This window comes from Coenobita brevimanus, chromosome 46, assembly GCF_032717465.1.
Source record: "Coenobita brevimanus isolate Jiangsu-jjx chromosome 46, ASM3271746v2, whole genome shotgun sequence".
NCBI classification, from domain to species: Eukaryota; Metazoa; Arthropoda; class Malacostraca; order Decapoda; family Coenobitidae; genus Coenobita; species Coenobita brevimanus.
Window position 1 is genome coordinate 25,708,222 of NC_136999.1, and position 17,563 is coordinate 25,725,784.

General features: G+C 40.4%; 1 protein-coding gene across 1 annotated transcript in view; it reads left to right on the top strand.

Moving 5' to 3' along the window:
• The window catches only part of LOC145398675 (tachykinin-like peptides receptor 86C), a 364,809-nt gene that overhangs the window by 327,610 nt on the left and 19,636 nt on the right, over nt 1–17,563 (top strand). Inside the window, exon 8 of the mRNA XM_080271480.1 lies at nt 12,402–12,550. Coding sequence (XP_080127606.1) covers nt 12,402–12,550 — 149 coding nt within the window. The remainder of the gene's footprint in view (nt 1–12,401; nt 12,551–17,563) is intronic.

The window sequence follows — 17,563 nt, forward strand, 5'->3', positions numbered from 1 at the left end:
TCAATGACAACTTCTACAAGGATACTTTTAAATTATTACAGTAAACCATCCAGGAGTGAAGCTAGTCTTATTACTGACTTTGTTTTGTGGACATCACACTCACCAATAATGTGGAAAATATTACTTAAATTCAGAGAAAAACCGCATGCATACACAATAGATCTACAGGTAAGGAAGTGTTTTCTCAGAGTAGGAGCCTGAGAAGAGGATAGCAAACATACTTTCTCTGGACTCAAAATCCGTCAGAACCCGACACTTCTTTAAAAATGTATCATTTCAGATATATTTTTTAGGATGTTGTACTAGCCCGTTCTTATTATGTAACAAACTATAATATCATTTCTCAGGATGCTAATGTCCCAAAATATGACAGTCCTTTTACATGGGCTATATCCTAGGTGTTACATAACTGAAAAGGAATCATTAACCTGCCGCGTGCCAGTGCCGTTTTAAAACGGTCTGACATAATTCTGCGGCCAGTGCTGTTTGAAAACGGTCTAAAATAAAAAACTTCACTGTGACCGCATTTTTCAGTATTCGCAAGTAAAAATTGGCAGGCTTGTAAGGTAACTGTTCCTCTACGATCCCCCAGGCTGTCAAGGCTATACACTCACTCGCTATCCCCCTCACACTCGCTCTGTCTCACTCTGCCTGTGTGCCTTACCCAGTGCTGTACATTGTGAAGGCATTTTGTAAATATTTTCATGTAGGTGTAAGTTGTAAATATTTTCTTGTAAGTGTAAGGACTATATAGTGAAGTCAAGTTGTAAATACTTTCTTGTAAGTGTCAGGACTGTACGTAATGAAGTCAGGTTGTATCAGGTTGTATCTGTCTTCAAGTAAGTGTAAGATAATGCATTCACAGTGAGAAAGACACACAAGTTGTGATAGATGCTGCAGTAATAAGTAATCAGAAAAGTGTACTGAACATTGCTATACCTTCCCAGCATAAATACCTGAATATATCTTACATAGAAAACGGCTTTCTCTCACGTACATGGTGAGCGTGAGAGAGCGGCTATATCTGTACACGAGTATGCAGGACTCAATAAAACTACTTTCCGAACCTCGGTGACCCATTTAATGGCGAAATTCGTTGTTTCCACATCAAAATCTATCATTTTAGCAGCAAGAATAAAAAAGGTCGAAAAAATGCTGGCACTGGGGTGACCCAGAGGGCTAAAAATAGCCAGGACGCGGCGGGTTAAAAGCGTATAAAACAGCGAACATAAAGTGTTGTAAGGCAAATTTACCTTTGCAGCGATAGAATTCTGATTCACCACTTTTGAAATATAAAATGAGGATGGACTGTCCACAGTATGAAATCCTCAGTTCTCAGAATGTGTTTAGCCTTAATTTGAATGCTCGTTCTGAAGGGCAAAGTTTGAAACCTGTAAAGTGTTCCGAAGATACCCTCACTAAACGATCCTTAAGTTAGGTTTCCTTGTCGTTTCATCCACTACTAAGGATTTCAGGGGCAGTGTCCAACTGTTTTTTTTTAAATAACGTCTCAACAAAGCGTCGGACAAGGATTTAACTTTGGCAGTGCATGTTTGAGACCCCGACCTAATTTGTAAAATTATGCTTTTGTACCAAATGTGTATGATTAAGGCATTTATCAGAGTAAATGTAGGGTAAACTTAGCTAAAATCGTCAGAGGCATGTAGCGAGGCTAGCTTCGGTCACGATACAAGCCCCGCCCACAATTCGGAACGTGACGTCGGTGTGACGTAGTAGTAATCACCAACGCAAGTGGCATTTCTATCTTTCTAACCCCCCCCCCACATACTGTACTTTCTCTCTCTCTCTCTCACACACACACACACACACACACACACACAAACACACACACACACACACACACACACACACACACACCGAAGTAATATTTCACCCCTACTACAGATTCAGTATGGCCCCAGCTAAGAAATATGCGTAACCCTGAGGCATTGAATCTGAAGCAGCTTACATAAAGACAGAACTGCCACTTGCGTCGGTGATTACTACTACGTCACACCGACGTCACGTTCCGAATTGTGGGCGGGGCTTGTATCGTGACCGAAGCTAGCCTCGCTACATGCCTCTGACGATTTTAGCTAAGTTTACCCTACATGTACTCTTATAAATGCCTTAATCATACACATTTGGTACAAAAGCATAATTTTACAAATTAGGTCGGGGTCTCAAACATGCACTGCCAAAGTTAAATCCTTGTCCGACGCTTTGTTGAGACGTTATTTAAAAAAAACAGTTGGACACTGCCCCTGAAATCCTTAGTAGGTTTGCTATGTCTTATAACGTTTAGAGTCCACTATTGTGTTTCTAAAGATCACAGTATATATATATATATATATATATATATATATATATATATATATATATATATACAGAGAGAGAGAAAGAGAGAGAGAGAGAGCGAGAGAGAGTTGCACTACATTGGCAGAAAACTCTCAAAAAAGATTACAGTAAACTTGTTATATCAAAAGCCAGTGTTGCACTACTTAAACATGGAGTGCCTTCTGCTTGTATAGGAGTCAATTTGACCAGGTATTTTATTACTGTATTTGAAATCTCTGTTGCTGAAGTTTTGATATGGACTGACAATGAGATACGTCTTTACTGGATTGGTAAGGAGATTAGTAAAGTTCCTTTTGTCTGAAACAGAATTAAGACCATAAAGGAACTTTCATGGAGTTACAACTTCATGCATGTTTCTTCAGAGCATAACCCAGCTAATCTTCTTTAAAGGGGCTTGAATGTTAATAGGCTGTGGAAGGATGGACTGTACTTTGATGGTCTAGAATTGTTATAAACTGGTGTTTGGCCTGAGCTAAAACTATCTGTATACCTAGGCTTTTTACCCCTAGGGGGGTAACCGAGACAGGACGATACACTCGCCAAATTACTCATCCACACACACACACACACACACACACACACACACACATTTACTTGTACCTTAGCTTCTAAGGGGAGAAAGGAGCGCTCTTCACCGCATCACACCAAACGAGGGTCAACTGCGCAATGCAGTGCTAAAATAATAAAATATACAATGAGGTCAGCACAGTAAACCTAGATCAACCCGAGGCACATAATTATGACAGATATTACTAGATTCTCTTCGTTGAGGAAAATGCTCAGTATTACCAAAATTGTCACCGGATTCCAGAAGAAAATGGAAGGATTGGTGGAAACTGAACCCAAGGAATTTTCAATAAAACAGGTGCAAAGGAAGTTTTATGGAGAAATAGTTTAATTACTATCCTCAGCAGCAACAAGCTGACATGGGATTTCAGATTAGATTTAGAAAGGAGAGGTCTTATCCACTGCTGGGGAAAAATTGCAAAGGCTGATTAACCTCTCCAAAATAGGCATCCTATTTTGCAGACTAAATGATTATTTTATATCCTAATAGAAAAGGATGTACATGGGCTGACTGCATAGAGGAATGCCACAAGCAATGGCCTTAATCCATGAAAGGTATTGGATCCCTGAAGATTGACCGTTTTTTAAAAGCCACCTGAAGAAATGTAGATAGTATCAACAATGACCTTATATTTATCCAGGACCATCTCCATTACCAAGGGTTGGAGCACACATGTGTGGGCCCTATGGTGTACTACAATTATTACGAATGAGGAAACTGCCCTTATAATGTATACTGTACATGTTTGTTTACTTGTACAGTAGTTCAAACAAGCAACTGTGCATACTTTGTCGGATGTAATACGAGACCATGGTGATATATTTTGGAATATATGTACTGCTCACATAGGAGGGTGACAACCCTCTAGTAATGCGGATGCCATGCAATGATTTTTAGTCATATTATGCATTGCGTTCCTTAACCATGTGAGTAGTACTATAAAATGGTGTACGAAACAACTCACACATGTACATCTTATAATGACAATTAAACAAAGAAAATATGCATAGTAAGTTTATTGTTTTACATCTGTGGTCTCCAAACTTTTCAGTACAAGGGCCGCATTATATGTTTAAAACAACTGTGGGCCAAAGAAAAAAAATCAGTTTTATAAAATAAGTTTTTATCTGGATCATTTTTGTGGTAATCATCATGATATGATTCAAAACAAAGGAGAAATGTAAAAATTGCAAAGGAAGGATGCTGTGCTTACACTGAGAAATGATAATGAGCAAAAATGTCAAACATTAGCAAATGCTCTGTTGAATCATTTACTTATTTGTAACTGAAGATGGGAAAAGCAAACTATTCATTTTAAAATTAATTTTATTTGCTGAGTGCAGAAATGAGCCTCCTACACAAGCGCCATCGTGGGTGATGTGCACGGCAGACTAACACTAGCATAGACATAGAAGTAGCAAGATAGACTACTCATGCTGTCTGCTCTGATGCGAATCTGTCTGATATTCATCGCTAAATAGGTGTTTGAGGGTCTTAAAGCATATGGCGCACAGGACTGAATATGAGGGTTCACCAGGCTGACAACACTCTAGCATGATGTCATATTGGAAGGAATGCGCAGGCAGGAACTGGATGTGTCAACTGCCTGACTGCGTGGTTGGGAGAAAAGTGGGTAATATATATATATATATATATATATATATATATATATATATATATATATATATATATATATATATATATATATATATATACAGTATATATACAGTATATATATATATATGTATATATATATCTATATCTATCTATATATATCTATCTATCTATCTATCTATATGTATATATTATTATATATATATATATATATATATATATATATATATATTGCCAGACGCCTCAATCCCGTTTGGGGTGGCCACCAACAAATCGCCTCCACGTCGCCCTGTCCCCCGCCATTTCACTGCCCTGCTCCCAACTCACACCTCCCTCTCTCATATACCTCTCCAACCCATCCCTCCATCTCATCCTCGGCCTCCCCCTCCCTCTTCCCCCCTCCACCTCACTCACATACACTCTCTTTGTCAGTCTCTCACCCTTCATCCTCTCCACATTGCCAAACCACCTCAGTGTGTTCCTCATAACGCTTCCTATCACATCCACATCCACTCCACAACGCTCCTTTATATCCTCATTCGTCAGCCTGTCTCTCCTTGTGACTCCACAGGTTCCTCTTAAATAACTCATTTCCACTGCTCTCACTCTTGACTTGTGTCCTTCCAACAATGTCCAAGCTACACTTCCATACGTTAGAGTTGGTATCACAATACTGTCATGTAGTAACTTTTTCACTTCCATGCTCACTTCCCTGTTTCTTATCACTGCTTTCAAAGAACCAGCAACCTTTCTTCCCTGCTGTACCCTTTCAAGCACTTCACCCTCCAAACCTCCATCCTTACTCATCACACTACCCAAGTACTTAAACGTACTCACATTTTCCAATTCCTCACCATCAAACCTCGCTGTACATTCACTGACTTCACCTCTCTCAGAGACCATCACTTTACTCTTCCCTACATTCACCTTTAGATTCCGTTTCTTACACACTCTCTCAAAGTCATCCACCAAGTCTTGCAGCTCCTCTTCGTCTTCACTCAACAACACAGTATCATCTGCAAACAACAGTATATATATATTGTTACATAGCCTATGATTTCATCATCCTTTGTGTAATTTTAACGCACAGTATGCTGCATGTTTGATCACGAGCGTGTTCTGCCTCAGTCCCCCCCTTCTACCGTTATAGTAGAGTAAGTCGACATCTCTGTTATACTTTGCGGGATTGTCATCTCTTTGTCCCCATGGCTTCATTTGCGCGTCCTCATTACAAGTTGTATCAGGCTCTGCTGGCCCCTATATAATGAGCTCAGTCTCTGCATCATTGCCACTTAGATCTGCTCCTCATTTTGTTCACATCTCTGTCCTCCCCTGTACAGATATTATTATTGTGAGTGCTCAAGAAATCTCCAACCATCTAGCAGCTGTGTGTAATTTGAGTATAACTGTTGTTGCATTTTGTTCTTGTACTGTATAGCATAAGTTTAATTTGTAGGCCTAGTGAAATTGTAATTTATGTAGGGTTCTTTGTCAGTCATTTTTGATAATAGTTTGTATCTGTAATAATTTATCTGGCATTCACTGAGTATTATCTGGTATCTCATTTTATCAGGGCTGACTTAGATAAATTTACTCTTGCTAACTTCGTGTTAATAGAGGCTATTGCAGTTAACCATATATTTAACCTGTTTATTTGCCATTACATTATCCTTATGAGTTCTGAATGTTTTGTTGTTAATTTAAGCATTAAACTTTAACTTGTAATTTTACCTAACTCTTTTGTTTTGAACCTGGAACTTTACGGGACAGTAGTGACTCTTCGTATTCTCACTTAAAGTGTACGTTATCTTTCTCTGTTCCGTAACATAAATTTGGCGACCTCATATCAGGATATTCAGGATATTATCATAAGGATATTGTTTGATATTTTGTGACTGTGATATATTCATGATGGCTACTATTACTACACTTGATGAAGCCAAAGATTTTTTGTCAAATGTGCAAACAGTGTGTGATATAGAAAACAGAACAAAGAATGAACTTAAGCTTGTTGCTCAACAATTGGGAATTGCAGTTCACTCTCATCATTCTAAGGATCAAATTGTTGGCATGATTAATAAAAGCTTGTTTAATGTAACTCCTCCAAATGAGCAAACGCAGATTGAATTAGCTAAGTTACAGCTAGCCCTGCAGGAGGCTCGTGTGAAAGAAGCTGAATTTCAGGCAAATGCTAAGCAGGCGGAGTCTCAGGTTCGGATTCAGGAGGCACAGATACAGGCTCAGGCACAAGTTGAACTTGCCAGGATTCAGGCAGACCATGAGTATCGCATGAAACAAGGTGGAACTGGATCATCTAGCTCTGATGATTTTGATGTGGCTAAAAATGTTAAACTTGTCCCTCCTTTTAATGAATCTGATTTAACAAAGTATTTTCAGTTGTTTGAGAGGGTAGCTACAGGTTTTAATTGGCCTAAGGAGTATTGGCCAGTACTCCTTCAAACTGTTCTCACCGGTAAAGCTCAAGTAACTTATGCATCTTTGCCTCAGGATCAGTCTGATAATTATGATGTAGTTAAGAGCTTGATTCTTAAGGCCTATGAGCTTGTCCCTGAAGCCTATAGAGTAAAATTTAGGACAACTTACAAGCAAGATAAGCAATCCCATGTTGAGTATGCAAAAAATCAAAGAAGATCTGTTAGAGCAGTGGTTAAATTCTAAGAATGTGGATTCTGATTTTGGTAAATTTAAGCAGATGATTTTGCTGGAGGATTTCAAAAGGTGTATTAGTAAAGATGTAAGCCTATATCTTGATGAGAAAAGAATAGATAATTTGTCTGATGCTGCAGTTTTAGCTGATGAGTATGTTCTCACTCACAAGAGATATTCTAGAGAAAAAGGGAAAGCTGAGAGTAAGTACGTTGCCTCTACTCAGAGTACAGGTAACAGGAAAGAGAATAAGGATGATGTTTCTCCAGGAAGTAAATACCAGCTTCACCTCTAGATTTCAGAAAAGTAAATGTACTTATTGTAGTAAGCTTGGTCATACTACGGAGAGATGTTTCAGGAGACAGCGTGATGTGAACAAAAAGGAGTCTTTAAATATTCAGTCAATTGGTCTAGTGTCCACTCTTGAGAGTTCCCAGAATTCTTTAACTGAGTTAACTGAACCTGCTTTGAGGGGTAACTTAAATTCTCATGATGGAGCTCCTCTTTTGAGCAGTAACGTGGGTGACACTCTCAAGAGTTCATGTGCTAATTTCCTGTCTGATGGTTTTGTCAGTCCTCTGGACAGTAATGACAGGAAATCAGTTCAAATATATCGTGATACAGGTGCTTGCCAATCCCTTATGCTGACCAATGTTCTAGGCTCTAATGTTAATTCCTCTGATGAAACTGTAATCTTACAAGGTGTAGGGAATAATTACTTCTCTGTCCCTCTGTGCAGAGTGAATTTAGAGTCTGGTTTTGTTAATGGTTCCGTTATGGTTGGGTTGGTCGAGACACTCCCAATGTCAGGTGTAACTTTCTTACTTGGAAATGATATTGGTGGAAGTCAAGTGTGTCCAGCTCCTCAGTTGTCTAGTGAGCCAGTGGCTGCGTCCCAGGATTGTGGTGTCCCTGATGTGTTCCCTGCATGTGCTGTCACTAGGGCTAAGTCTAAAGTTACTGGTGATTTAGAGGATAATGATGATGATGATGTTATCCTAGCTGACACTTTTCTTGCTAATTTGGACCACTCACCAGATGAGGCAGTACCCCGTAGTGTTGATAATTTGTCTCGTCAAGAGTTGGTTGAGTTGCAGGTTGCTGACCCTGAGTTGAAAGGTCTAGCTAACTCTGCTTACAGTGAAGAAGAGTCAGCCGGTGCTTCTACTTGTTATTATGTAAAGTCAGGAGTACTTATGAGGAAGTGGAGACCCCCAACAGCATCAGCCGACTGTGAATGGGAGGTTGTACATCAAGTTGTCATCCCTCGTGTTTGTAGGCAGGATATCATTAGAGTGGCTCATGATTCCAGTTTGGCAGGACACCTTGGAGTGAGGAAGACTGTGGCACGCATTTTGAAACACTTCTACTGGCCAGGTATCTTCAGGGATGTTTCCTGGTATTGTAAGTCTTGTCACACCTGTCAAGTTGTGGGGAAGTGTAATCAGACCGAAAAGGTTGCACCTCTAGTTCCCATTCCTCCTTTTGAGGCGCCTTTCACCCGTGTGTTGGTGGATATTGTGGGCCCTCTTCCTAAGACTTCTTCAGGATTTTCTTATGTGTTGACCCTGATTGATATGGCTACTCGTTATCCTGAAGCCATTCCACTTAGAAACATCTCAGCAAAGAACGTGGTTAAGGAAATGCTAGGGTTCTTCACAAAGTTTGGTCTGCCCAAGGAGGTACAGTCAGACCGAGGAAGTAATTTCATGTCAAATGTTTTCAAGCAGTCTCTGAAAGAGTTGGGCATCACCCAGATCACGTCTTCAGCTTACCATCCCCAGACCCAAGGAGCGTTGGAGAGATATCATCAAACACTCAAATCGATGCTCAAGAAATACTGTTTGGAACATCAGAAAGACTGGGATAAAGGTCTTCCATTTGTTGTATTTGCCGCAAGAGAATCTCCAAATGAATCACTGGGCTTCTCACCTTTTGAACTACTGTTTGGCCATGAAGTAAGAGGACCCCTTAAGTTACTCAAGGAATGCTGGCTGTCGGAGGAAGATGACGTCAACCTGCTGGAGTATGTGATGAATTTCAAAGAACGGCTGTCCACTGCTTTACAGCTGGCGAGAGAGAATTTAGGAGCTGCTCAGGAGAAGATGAAGACTTGGTATGATAAGAAGTCCAGGTTACGCCACTTTCAGCCAGGAGATCAGGTTTTGATTCTGCTACCAGTTCATGGGCAACCTCTTCAAGCCAAGTTTAGTGGCCCTTATTTCGTGGAGAAGAAACTCAGTGATGTCAGCTATGTCATCGCCACACCAGATCGTAGAAAGAGCAAGCAACTATGTCACATCAACATGCTAAAGTTATATCACAGGCGGGACGAAAATAATCCAGTCTGCACTGTAGCTGTTCCACCCGAGTCTGCAAGTGAAGCTCTCCCATGCAGTATGAGCCTGAGTGATAGTTTGGGGAAGAATCTTGATATCATGAATGATCTCCAGACTAAGCTTTCTCATCTACCACCCAAGGAAAGGCAGGAGTTTTCGGCATTACTGCAGGAGTACCCGCAAGTGTTCCGTGCTACTCCAGGAAGAACCACTGTGTTGATGCATGATGTCGATGTTGGAGACGCAAAGCCAATTAAATTGCCTCCTTACCGTGTGAACCCAGTGAAAGTTCCTCTCATCCAGAAGGAGCTTGGCTACCTGTTGGACCACAAGATGATTGAGCCCTGTCAGAGCGAGTGGAGTTCTCCTGTCACTCTGGTCCCTAAGCCAGGTGGGTCACAGCGGCTTTGCATTGACTACAGACGTGTTAATCAGATAACTAAAACAGACACTTACCCTCTCCCTCGTGTGGAAGATTGCATAGACAAGATCGGAAAGGCTAGGTACATAAGTAAGTTTGATTTGTTAAAGGGATACTGGCAAGTACCTGTGACTGAGCGTGCTGGGGAGATCTCATGTATTGTAACATTAGGAAAGACATTTGCATGTTCTGTAATGCCATGTACAGATTGTTTTAGAGTAATAAGAAATTTCCTTTGTAAATTTCTTTTTTCTTTGTGGGGAGGTGTTACATAGCCTATGATTTCATCATCCTTTGTGTAATTTTAACGCACAGTATGCTGCATGTTTGATCACGAGCGTGTTCTGCCTCAGTCCCCCCCTTCTACCGTTATAGTAGAGTAAGTCGACATCTCTGTTATACTTTGCGGGATTGTCATCTCTTTGTCCCCATGGCTTCATTTGCGCGTCCTCATTACAAGTTGTATCAGGCTCTGCTGGCCCCTATATAATGAGCTCAGTCTCTGCATCATTGCCACTTAGATCTGCTCCTCATTTTGTTCACATCTCTGTCCTCCCCTGTACAGATATTATTATTGTGAGTGCTCAAGAAATCTCCAACCATCTAGCAGCTGTGTGTAATTTGAGTATAACTGTTGTTGCATTTTGTTCTTGTACTGTATAGCATAAGTTTAATTTGTAGGCCTAGTGAAATTGTAATTTATGTAGGGTTCTTTGTCAGTCATTTTTGATAATAGTTTGTATCTGTAATAATTTATCTGGCATTCACTGAGTATTATCTGGTATCTCATTTTATCAGGGCTGACTTAGATAAATTTACTCTTGCTAACTTCGTGTTAATAGAGGCTATTGCAGTTAACCATATATTTAACCTGTTTATTTGCCATTACATTATCCTTATGAGTTCTGAATGTTTTGTTGTTAATTTAAGCATTAAACTTTAACTTGTAATTTTACCTAACTCTTTTGTTTTGAACCTGGAACTTTACGGGACAGTAGTGACTCTTCGTATTCTCACTTAAAGTGTACGTTATCTTTCTCTGTTCCGTAACAATATATATATATATATATATATATATATATATATATATATATATATATATATATATATATATATATATATATATCTAGTTGATGTGAGCCTAGCCTTTTCTCTTTGAGCCTTACCACATACTAGTTTACTAATCCATATTTAGTTTAATACCAAACAATAAACGGCAAAACGAGCGTTGGCCGCAATAGGCAGCCAATATACTAGAATAAGTAATAGCAAATCCCCACATGGCATCATAATCACTGTGATAGGGACTGAATGGAAGTGGGTAGGACCACATGTATACCAACCCTCCTGAGATATCACTCGTCACACACAGCATTTTTGAAAACATGGAAATGGCAGAAGACTTGGGTTCACAAACCTTTTTGATCATGTTTGGAAGATTTACGCAAGAAGGCCATGTCCTAAAAAGTTCGTAAACAGTAATGGAGCTAACTGCGTTGGAGCATCACCTTTAACATTTGATCTAATAAACGATCCAATGATTTAGATAGTCGTGGGAATCCATGGTTGTGTATGGCAGTTCATAGCTCCAAGAGCCTCTGGCAGAATAGGTTCATTGAGTATATATGATGGGCATTGTCAAAAATTGCCTATGGAAGTCTTTACTTAGGACTAAGCTCACTGGAGAAGATTTGAGAACTGATAGTCAAAACTGAGATAACAATAAACCTTCGACTAACTGGACGATAGCAGTGTTTTGATAAAAGCTTAGACACCAGTGCATTAACTGTATAGTAAAAGCATATCTCTTGTTCCTTGGGTTGACATGAAGAAAGATGTCGATGATCCTATCCTGGAAGAAAACTACATGGGGCAGTATCCGAGAAAGAGGTACCAACACCTGATTAAAGTTTTGGAAACGTAAAATAGGCATTGGAGTACAGATTGCTTGTTGAGTCTTAGGGAAACATGGTGTTCAAGCAGCTTGTTGCAAGTCATTGTTCCAGGCGGGAAATGCGGTCTTAGTGAAAACTGACCAATCTAGATTCGAATGGCCATTAACTAAAAATAATAATCTCTTCTCATCCTGATTGCGAAGGTGCGAATTAGGAGGTAAAAAAGGAGCCTAATGGGCAAGTCGGTGTAAAACCACTGACATTTTATTACCTTTAGAAATGTCATGTGTTCCTGAAAATGATATTTACAGGTCAACAGGATCCTATAGGGATGATTTCCAGAAGAACTGCAGTGAAAAAGTTTCAAAACTAGTGGAAGAATATCCCCGCTACAGGTCATATTACATTATAGTGTCAAATTTTGCCCAGCTCCAGGCTATGGAAAATTTCCCCCTATAGAGAGATGTACTGCATACTGCATGAAAGCAGTAAATTCACTTCCTCCACCTCCAGCTCATCATCTTGTTCTTCTCATACAGGTTCCGTTGCTACTTCCGTGAGATAGTAGTGGGATGTGTGTGCTTGTGTCACCCCCGTCAGCGCCTGTCAGCCTTTCAGGGTTCACCCACGCCAGAGCGCAGGCCCCCATACCCACCCCGTGACCAACCTTCATCCCGCTCTAAATCAGGTGAGAGAGAGAGAGAGAGAGAGAGAGAGAGAGAGAGATTACCACAGACAACTAACTGAACCGATCAGCGTCTGTTTCGACCCCTGCAATGGTTTTTCTTACCCCATAGAAGTTGTTTCACTGTGATGCTGTTTTCTATGTCTCAGTCTCGCTAACTCAAGACGGCTTTATTCAGTCCGAGGGAGAATTTTGTAACAAGAGAGATTAGGTATATAGATAAAATTTCCTGTTAATAATGTAGGTCCTCATAACACTTTTTCTTTCTTTTAATCTAATTTAGTGTTAAATTGTCATCTCCTTCTTGACTGTAGAGTTGCAACAGGAGATGACTACTCGAATATGATAGGCTACTAGTCATGAGAAAGTGCTATGGCAAGGATGTGGACCCATAATACTATCATTTACAGTACTACTACTGAGCTACGTGAGGTGTGCTGCTAACTCGTTACTGGTCGGCCTAATTAACCCAAGGCGTCCCATCAATGTATGAGTACATCACAACGTTTTGTCACAGCCAGACCCATTGACAAACCAGTATGTCGTGCAATTGCAAGGTTCATAATTTGCACAATTTTCAATTTTTGCGCATGATTTTTGGTACGTATACACGGGACACCTTCCTCTACAAGATGCCAGGCAGGGACAATGCCTTACTTTGCATGACCTCCCCCCCCCCCGCACGCCATTGTCTCGGCAATTCACCTGTTACCAGTGACCTGGCCAATAAAACATTCAGGGCCAGAGTGATTCCCCAATCAATGACAATATGGAGGACAAAGTTTCTGTAGCACTGGAGGAAGAAACAGTCAGAAATGATGATCAGGTAATGTCGCCAAAAAAGGTCAGGTATGTTGATGTGTTAGTGAGTGAAACAATGCTTATATTGCCTATATTACTGTTTGAAAACCAATATACTCTTGTACTACACATAAATTCGTGATACCGTTTATGAGTGGTGTGGAATAGTTAACTTCCCATAGAACTCGTTTTCTTTGGAGCCAGCCTGATAGAAAACCCTGTAAGGTAAGGAGTAGTGCTACCTGTATCGAGTATTTTAAACCTCAGGTGAGCGGTTTCTCTATGAATTTCTGTTTCTCACCAAAAGTGGAGGTTTGAGCCAAATTTTTTTTTTCCCCAAAATTGGTCGGGATTGGGGGGAGTCAGTAGTGTAAAATCGGTCGGGATGGGGCGGGTTAAACCACAGTTGAATTCTCCAGGTCAATCAAATGTAATCTTTTTTTCCCGGAAAAAGATCTCTTTTGGTACAAAAAAAAAAGGATGCACACATACAAAAAATACCTTACTCACGGATTTAAATTCCCCACGGGCAGGGAATCCCATCGCACGTGTGGCTGTGACGCCATGCAGGAATATCCCACAGTCAGCTGTGAGGTTGCAGTGATGCCACATCAAATGTTGTTGTCACCGATTTTTGGTCAAATATTGGCAGACACTTTGGAATTTTGTTTTATTACTTATTCACCATATTATATTTATTTGGTGCTCTACTTGTAATACAGTTTTATATAACAATTACAGAAACTATTGTTTACACTCACTGTGTGACAGGACTATACTCCTGCTCTGGTATATGGTCCTTATCTTCAGTGAAAATTCTCAAGTTTTTATTTTCCTTTTTTGATGGCATTATGCAGATCATTACTATCTACACTATTTACAACGTCTCACCACCTTCTAGAACTGTTGAAGTGTGTAGTACTACTCAAAATGTGGAATGAGACAGAGCCACATCGCACTGAGCACATTCATATTGTTACGTCCCCATACCACACTGTCACAGGCCCCAACAGCAATAATTCAGTAAAGGAAGGATGTTGCCCAGTGAGTTTTTCTTATGGGCAGCCTTTCGGTGTGCAACAACAAGATCGGCTAAGGTTTTGTAAGTAAACAGTGGCTTCTTAAGTTCAATGTCTTTTTTTTTTTTTTCCAAATAATTACACTTAATGCTTGCCAAGTACGCTTCACTGATCTCTCAAGTACCGGAGCTATACAATCGTCATTAACTGCACTGATACTGAACCTACACTTAACTAAACTCAGACTGAAATGAAACTCCCGCAGTTCCTTCCTCATCCTTATATAAGCTTCCTATAAACTAGAATGATATACTACATTCTCAGAGAAACAACTGTTACCAGCTCGAAGACATCCAAAATATCCAGAGTTTTCTTATGCTGCATAACATGAGGTGTCATATGAGAGGTATAAGAAAAAGATGAATAGGGCGAGAAGGGCTCTGCATGATGTTAATGTGGCAACAGATGAGAGGTGAGCTAGGCGGTTGACTGATAATTTTCAAATGAATATGAATATGTTTTGGAAGGAGGTGAATAGGGTGCAAAAGGGAGAGTCTGGGCAGGAAGAGCAAGTAAAAGCAGAGGATGGAAGGATGTTAACTGAGATGGGTGGAGCATTTTGAAAGATTGTTAACTCGCCCCATACCCACAATGTACAATGAACGTTTTATTATTGCAAGGTACATCGTTCGCACATTTTTCAAATTTCATGTGTGATTTTTGATACTTATACATGGGACACTTTCTTCTACCCAATGCCAGGCGAGGACAATCCCTTACCCCATGTGACCTTCCCCCCCCCCCTCCCGCCATTGTCTCGGCAACTCACCTCTTACCAGTGACCTGGCCAGTAAAGACATGTCGTGCCACAGTACGAAATTCAAAGCCAGAGTGATTCCCCAATCAATGACAATGTGGAGGACAATGTTTACGCAGTGTTAGAGGAAGAAACAGTCAGAAATAATGATCAGGTAATGTCGCCAAAAAAGGTGTGCTATGTTTATGTGTTTGGTGAGTAAAAAAATGCTTATATCACCTCTATTATTGTGTGAAAATGAATATACTCTTGTACTACATATAATTTTCTACCAAATAAAAAAATAAATACCAATTATGAGTGGCTTGGAATAGTTACCCCTACCATAGAACATGTTTTCTCTGGAGCCGGACCCCATTGAAAACATAGCCAGGTGAGGATATTATTGCCTGTAGCGGCATTTTAAACCCCAGGTGAGCGATTGCTCAATGAATTTTCGATGTTTCTCATAAAAAGCCGAGATTTGAGCAAAAATAAATAAAAAATAAAAGTCATAAATTTGTCGAGTTTTGGGGTTGGGTTTTGTAATAAATTAATCGGTACGGGGCGGGTTAACCCGTGGATTGCGAGCCACAGCTCAGGCTGAGTAGCGTTACGTTGCAAACCACAGCTCAGGCTGTGCTGGTCATGCATCAAAGTTAACTACTGCACCCCTACGGAAACTTATGCATGGCACTACACAAAGATGGAAAGAGAGTTTTTTTTTTTTCTTTTTTTCAATAGATGATGCCCTGGATGTTTATTTTCAGATTTATGATAAATACAAACTTCTTTTTCTTTTCATTTTTTTTCCACTACTCCCCAACATAAACTTATGCATGGCCCTACACAGAGAGGGAGAGGGAGAGAGAGAGAGAGAGAGAGAGAGAAAGAGAGATTTTCACCAGATAATGCCCTGGATGTTTATCTTCAAGTTAATAATAAACAAAAACCAAAAAGAATATCTTTTCTTCATTTTTTGTGCACCATGGGGTGGGGGGGGGGGAAAGGTAGTTGAGCGATCCACAGGTTAAATATAGAGGAGGAAAGGGAGGCTGAGATTACGGCAGATGGAAGGGTGCAAGGAATAAATGTGTTGGGAGGGTTGAATGGTTCTTTGATCACGATGAAGTGCAGTAGGCAGTAAAGGAGATGAAAACACGGAAAGCTGCAGGTATAGATGGATGTGCTGTGGAATGCATGAAAGGTGGTGGAGTGACTATTGTTGAGTGGTTAGTAAGATTGTTGAATGGGTGTCTTGTGAGAGGTATGGTGCCAACTGACTGGGCAAGTGCTTGTGTGGTTCCGTCGTATGAAGGTAAGGGTGATAAGTACGAATGTAGGGGTATAAGTCTGTTGAGTGTTGTAGGTAAGGTGTGTGGCAGAGTGTTAATTAGAGTTAGAGAGGATACAGAGGGAGTGATTGGTGATGAGCAGTGTGACTTTAGGAGAGGGAGGGGATGTGTGGATCAGATGTTTGCTGTGAGACAGTTGTGTGAAAAGTATTTAGCAAAAGGTAAGGATGTGTTTTGGGCATTCATGGATTTGGAGAAAGCGTATGCTAGAACTGATACTTTGTGGACATTTTTAAAATTGTATGTACTTGAAGGTATGTTGCTGAAGGGAGTAAAATGTTTTAATGTAAATAGTAGAGCGTGTGTAAGAGTGGGAAATGCTATGAGTGATTGGTTTCCCGTGAGAGTGACGGCAGAGATGTGTGATGTCGCCTTGGTTGTTTAATATTTATATGGATGGTGTTGTAAGCAAGGTGCATGCAAGGGTGTTAGGTAAAGAATTGAGTGTGGTGAATGCTGATGGTGGAGATTGGAATCTGAATCAGCTGCTGTTTGTGTACAGTATAATACTGCACTAGTGGCTGATTCGGAGGAGAGATTGAGACTGTTGGTAGAGGAGTTTGGAAGGGTGTGTACAAGGAGGAAATTGAGAGTAAACGAGAATAAGAGTAAAGTGATGAAGTGTACGTGGTTGGTAGGTGGTAGGAGGATGAATATAGTTTTGAATGGTGAGTTCCTTGAGGAGGCAGAGTGTTTTAACCCTTCTGTGGCCGCTGGCGTCGAGTGATGTTTAGCTGATAAATGGCCGCAGCCGTCGTTTGAAGGTGGCCTATAAATAATGGGCAAAATTTTTGGGAAGTGAATGAAAGTTCTGAACGTCTTCAGACTGACCCACACTACACTCCTATACACCTCGTCAAGCAGTTCAGAGCCTGCTACTGTGATGAGTGGATTTTTTATTTTTTCGCTCCTGGCCATGCCTAAACAAGCACAGCCACACCCATTATCTCGACCCAGGCAGAAAATATCATCATTGTCCTCTCTTGCAGAACACACACAGCCACCTGTTTATGATTATGAATTAATACAGGCACAAACAAAAAAG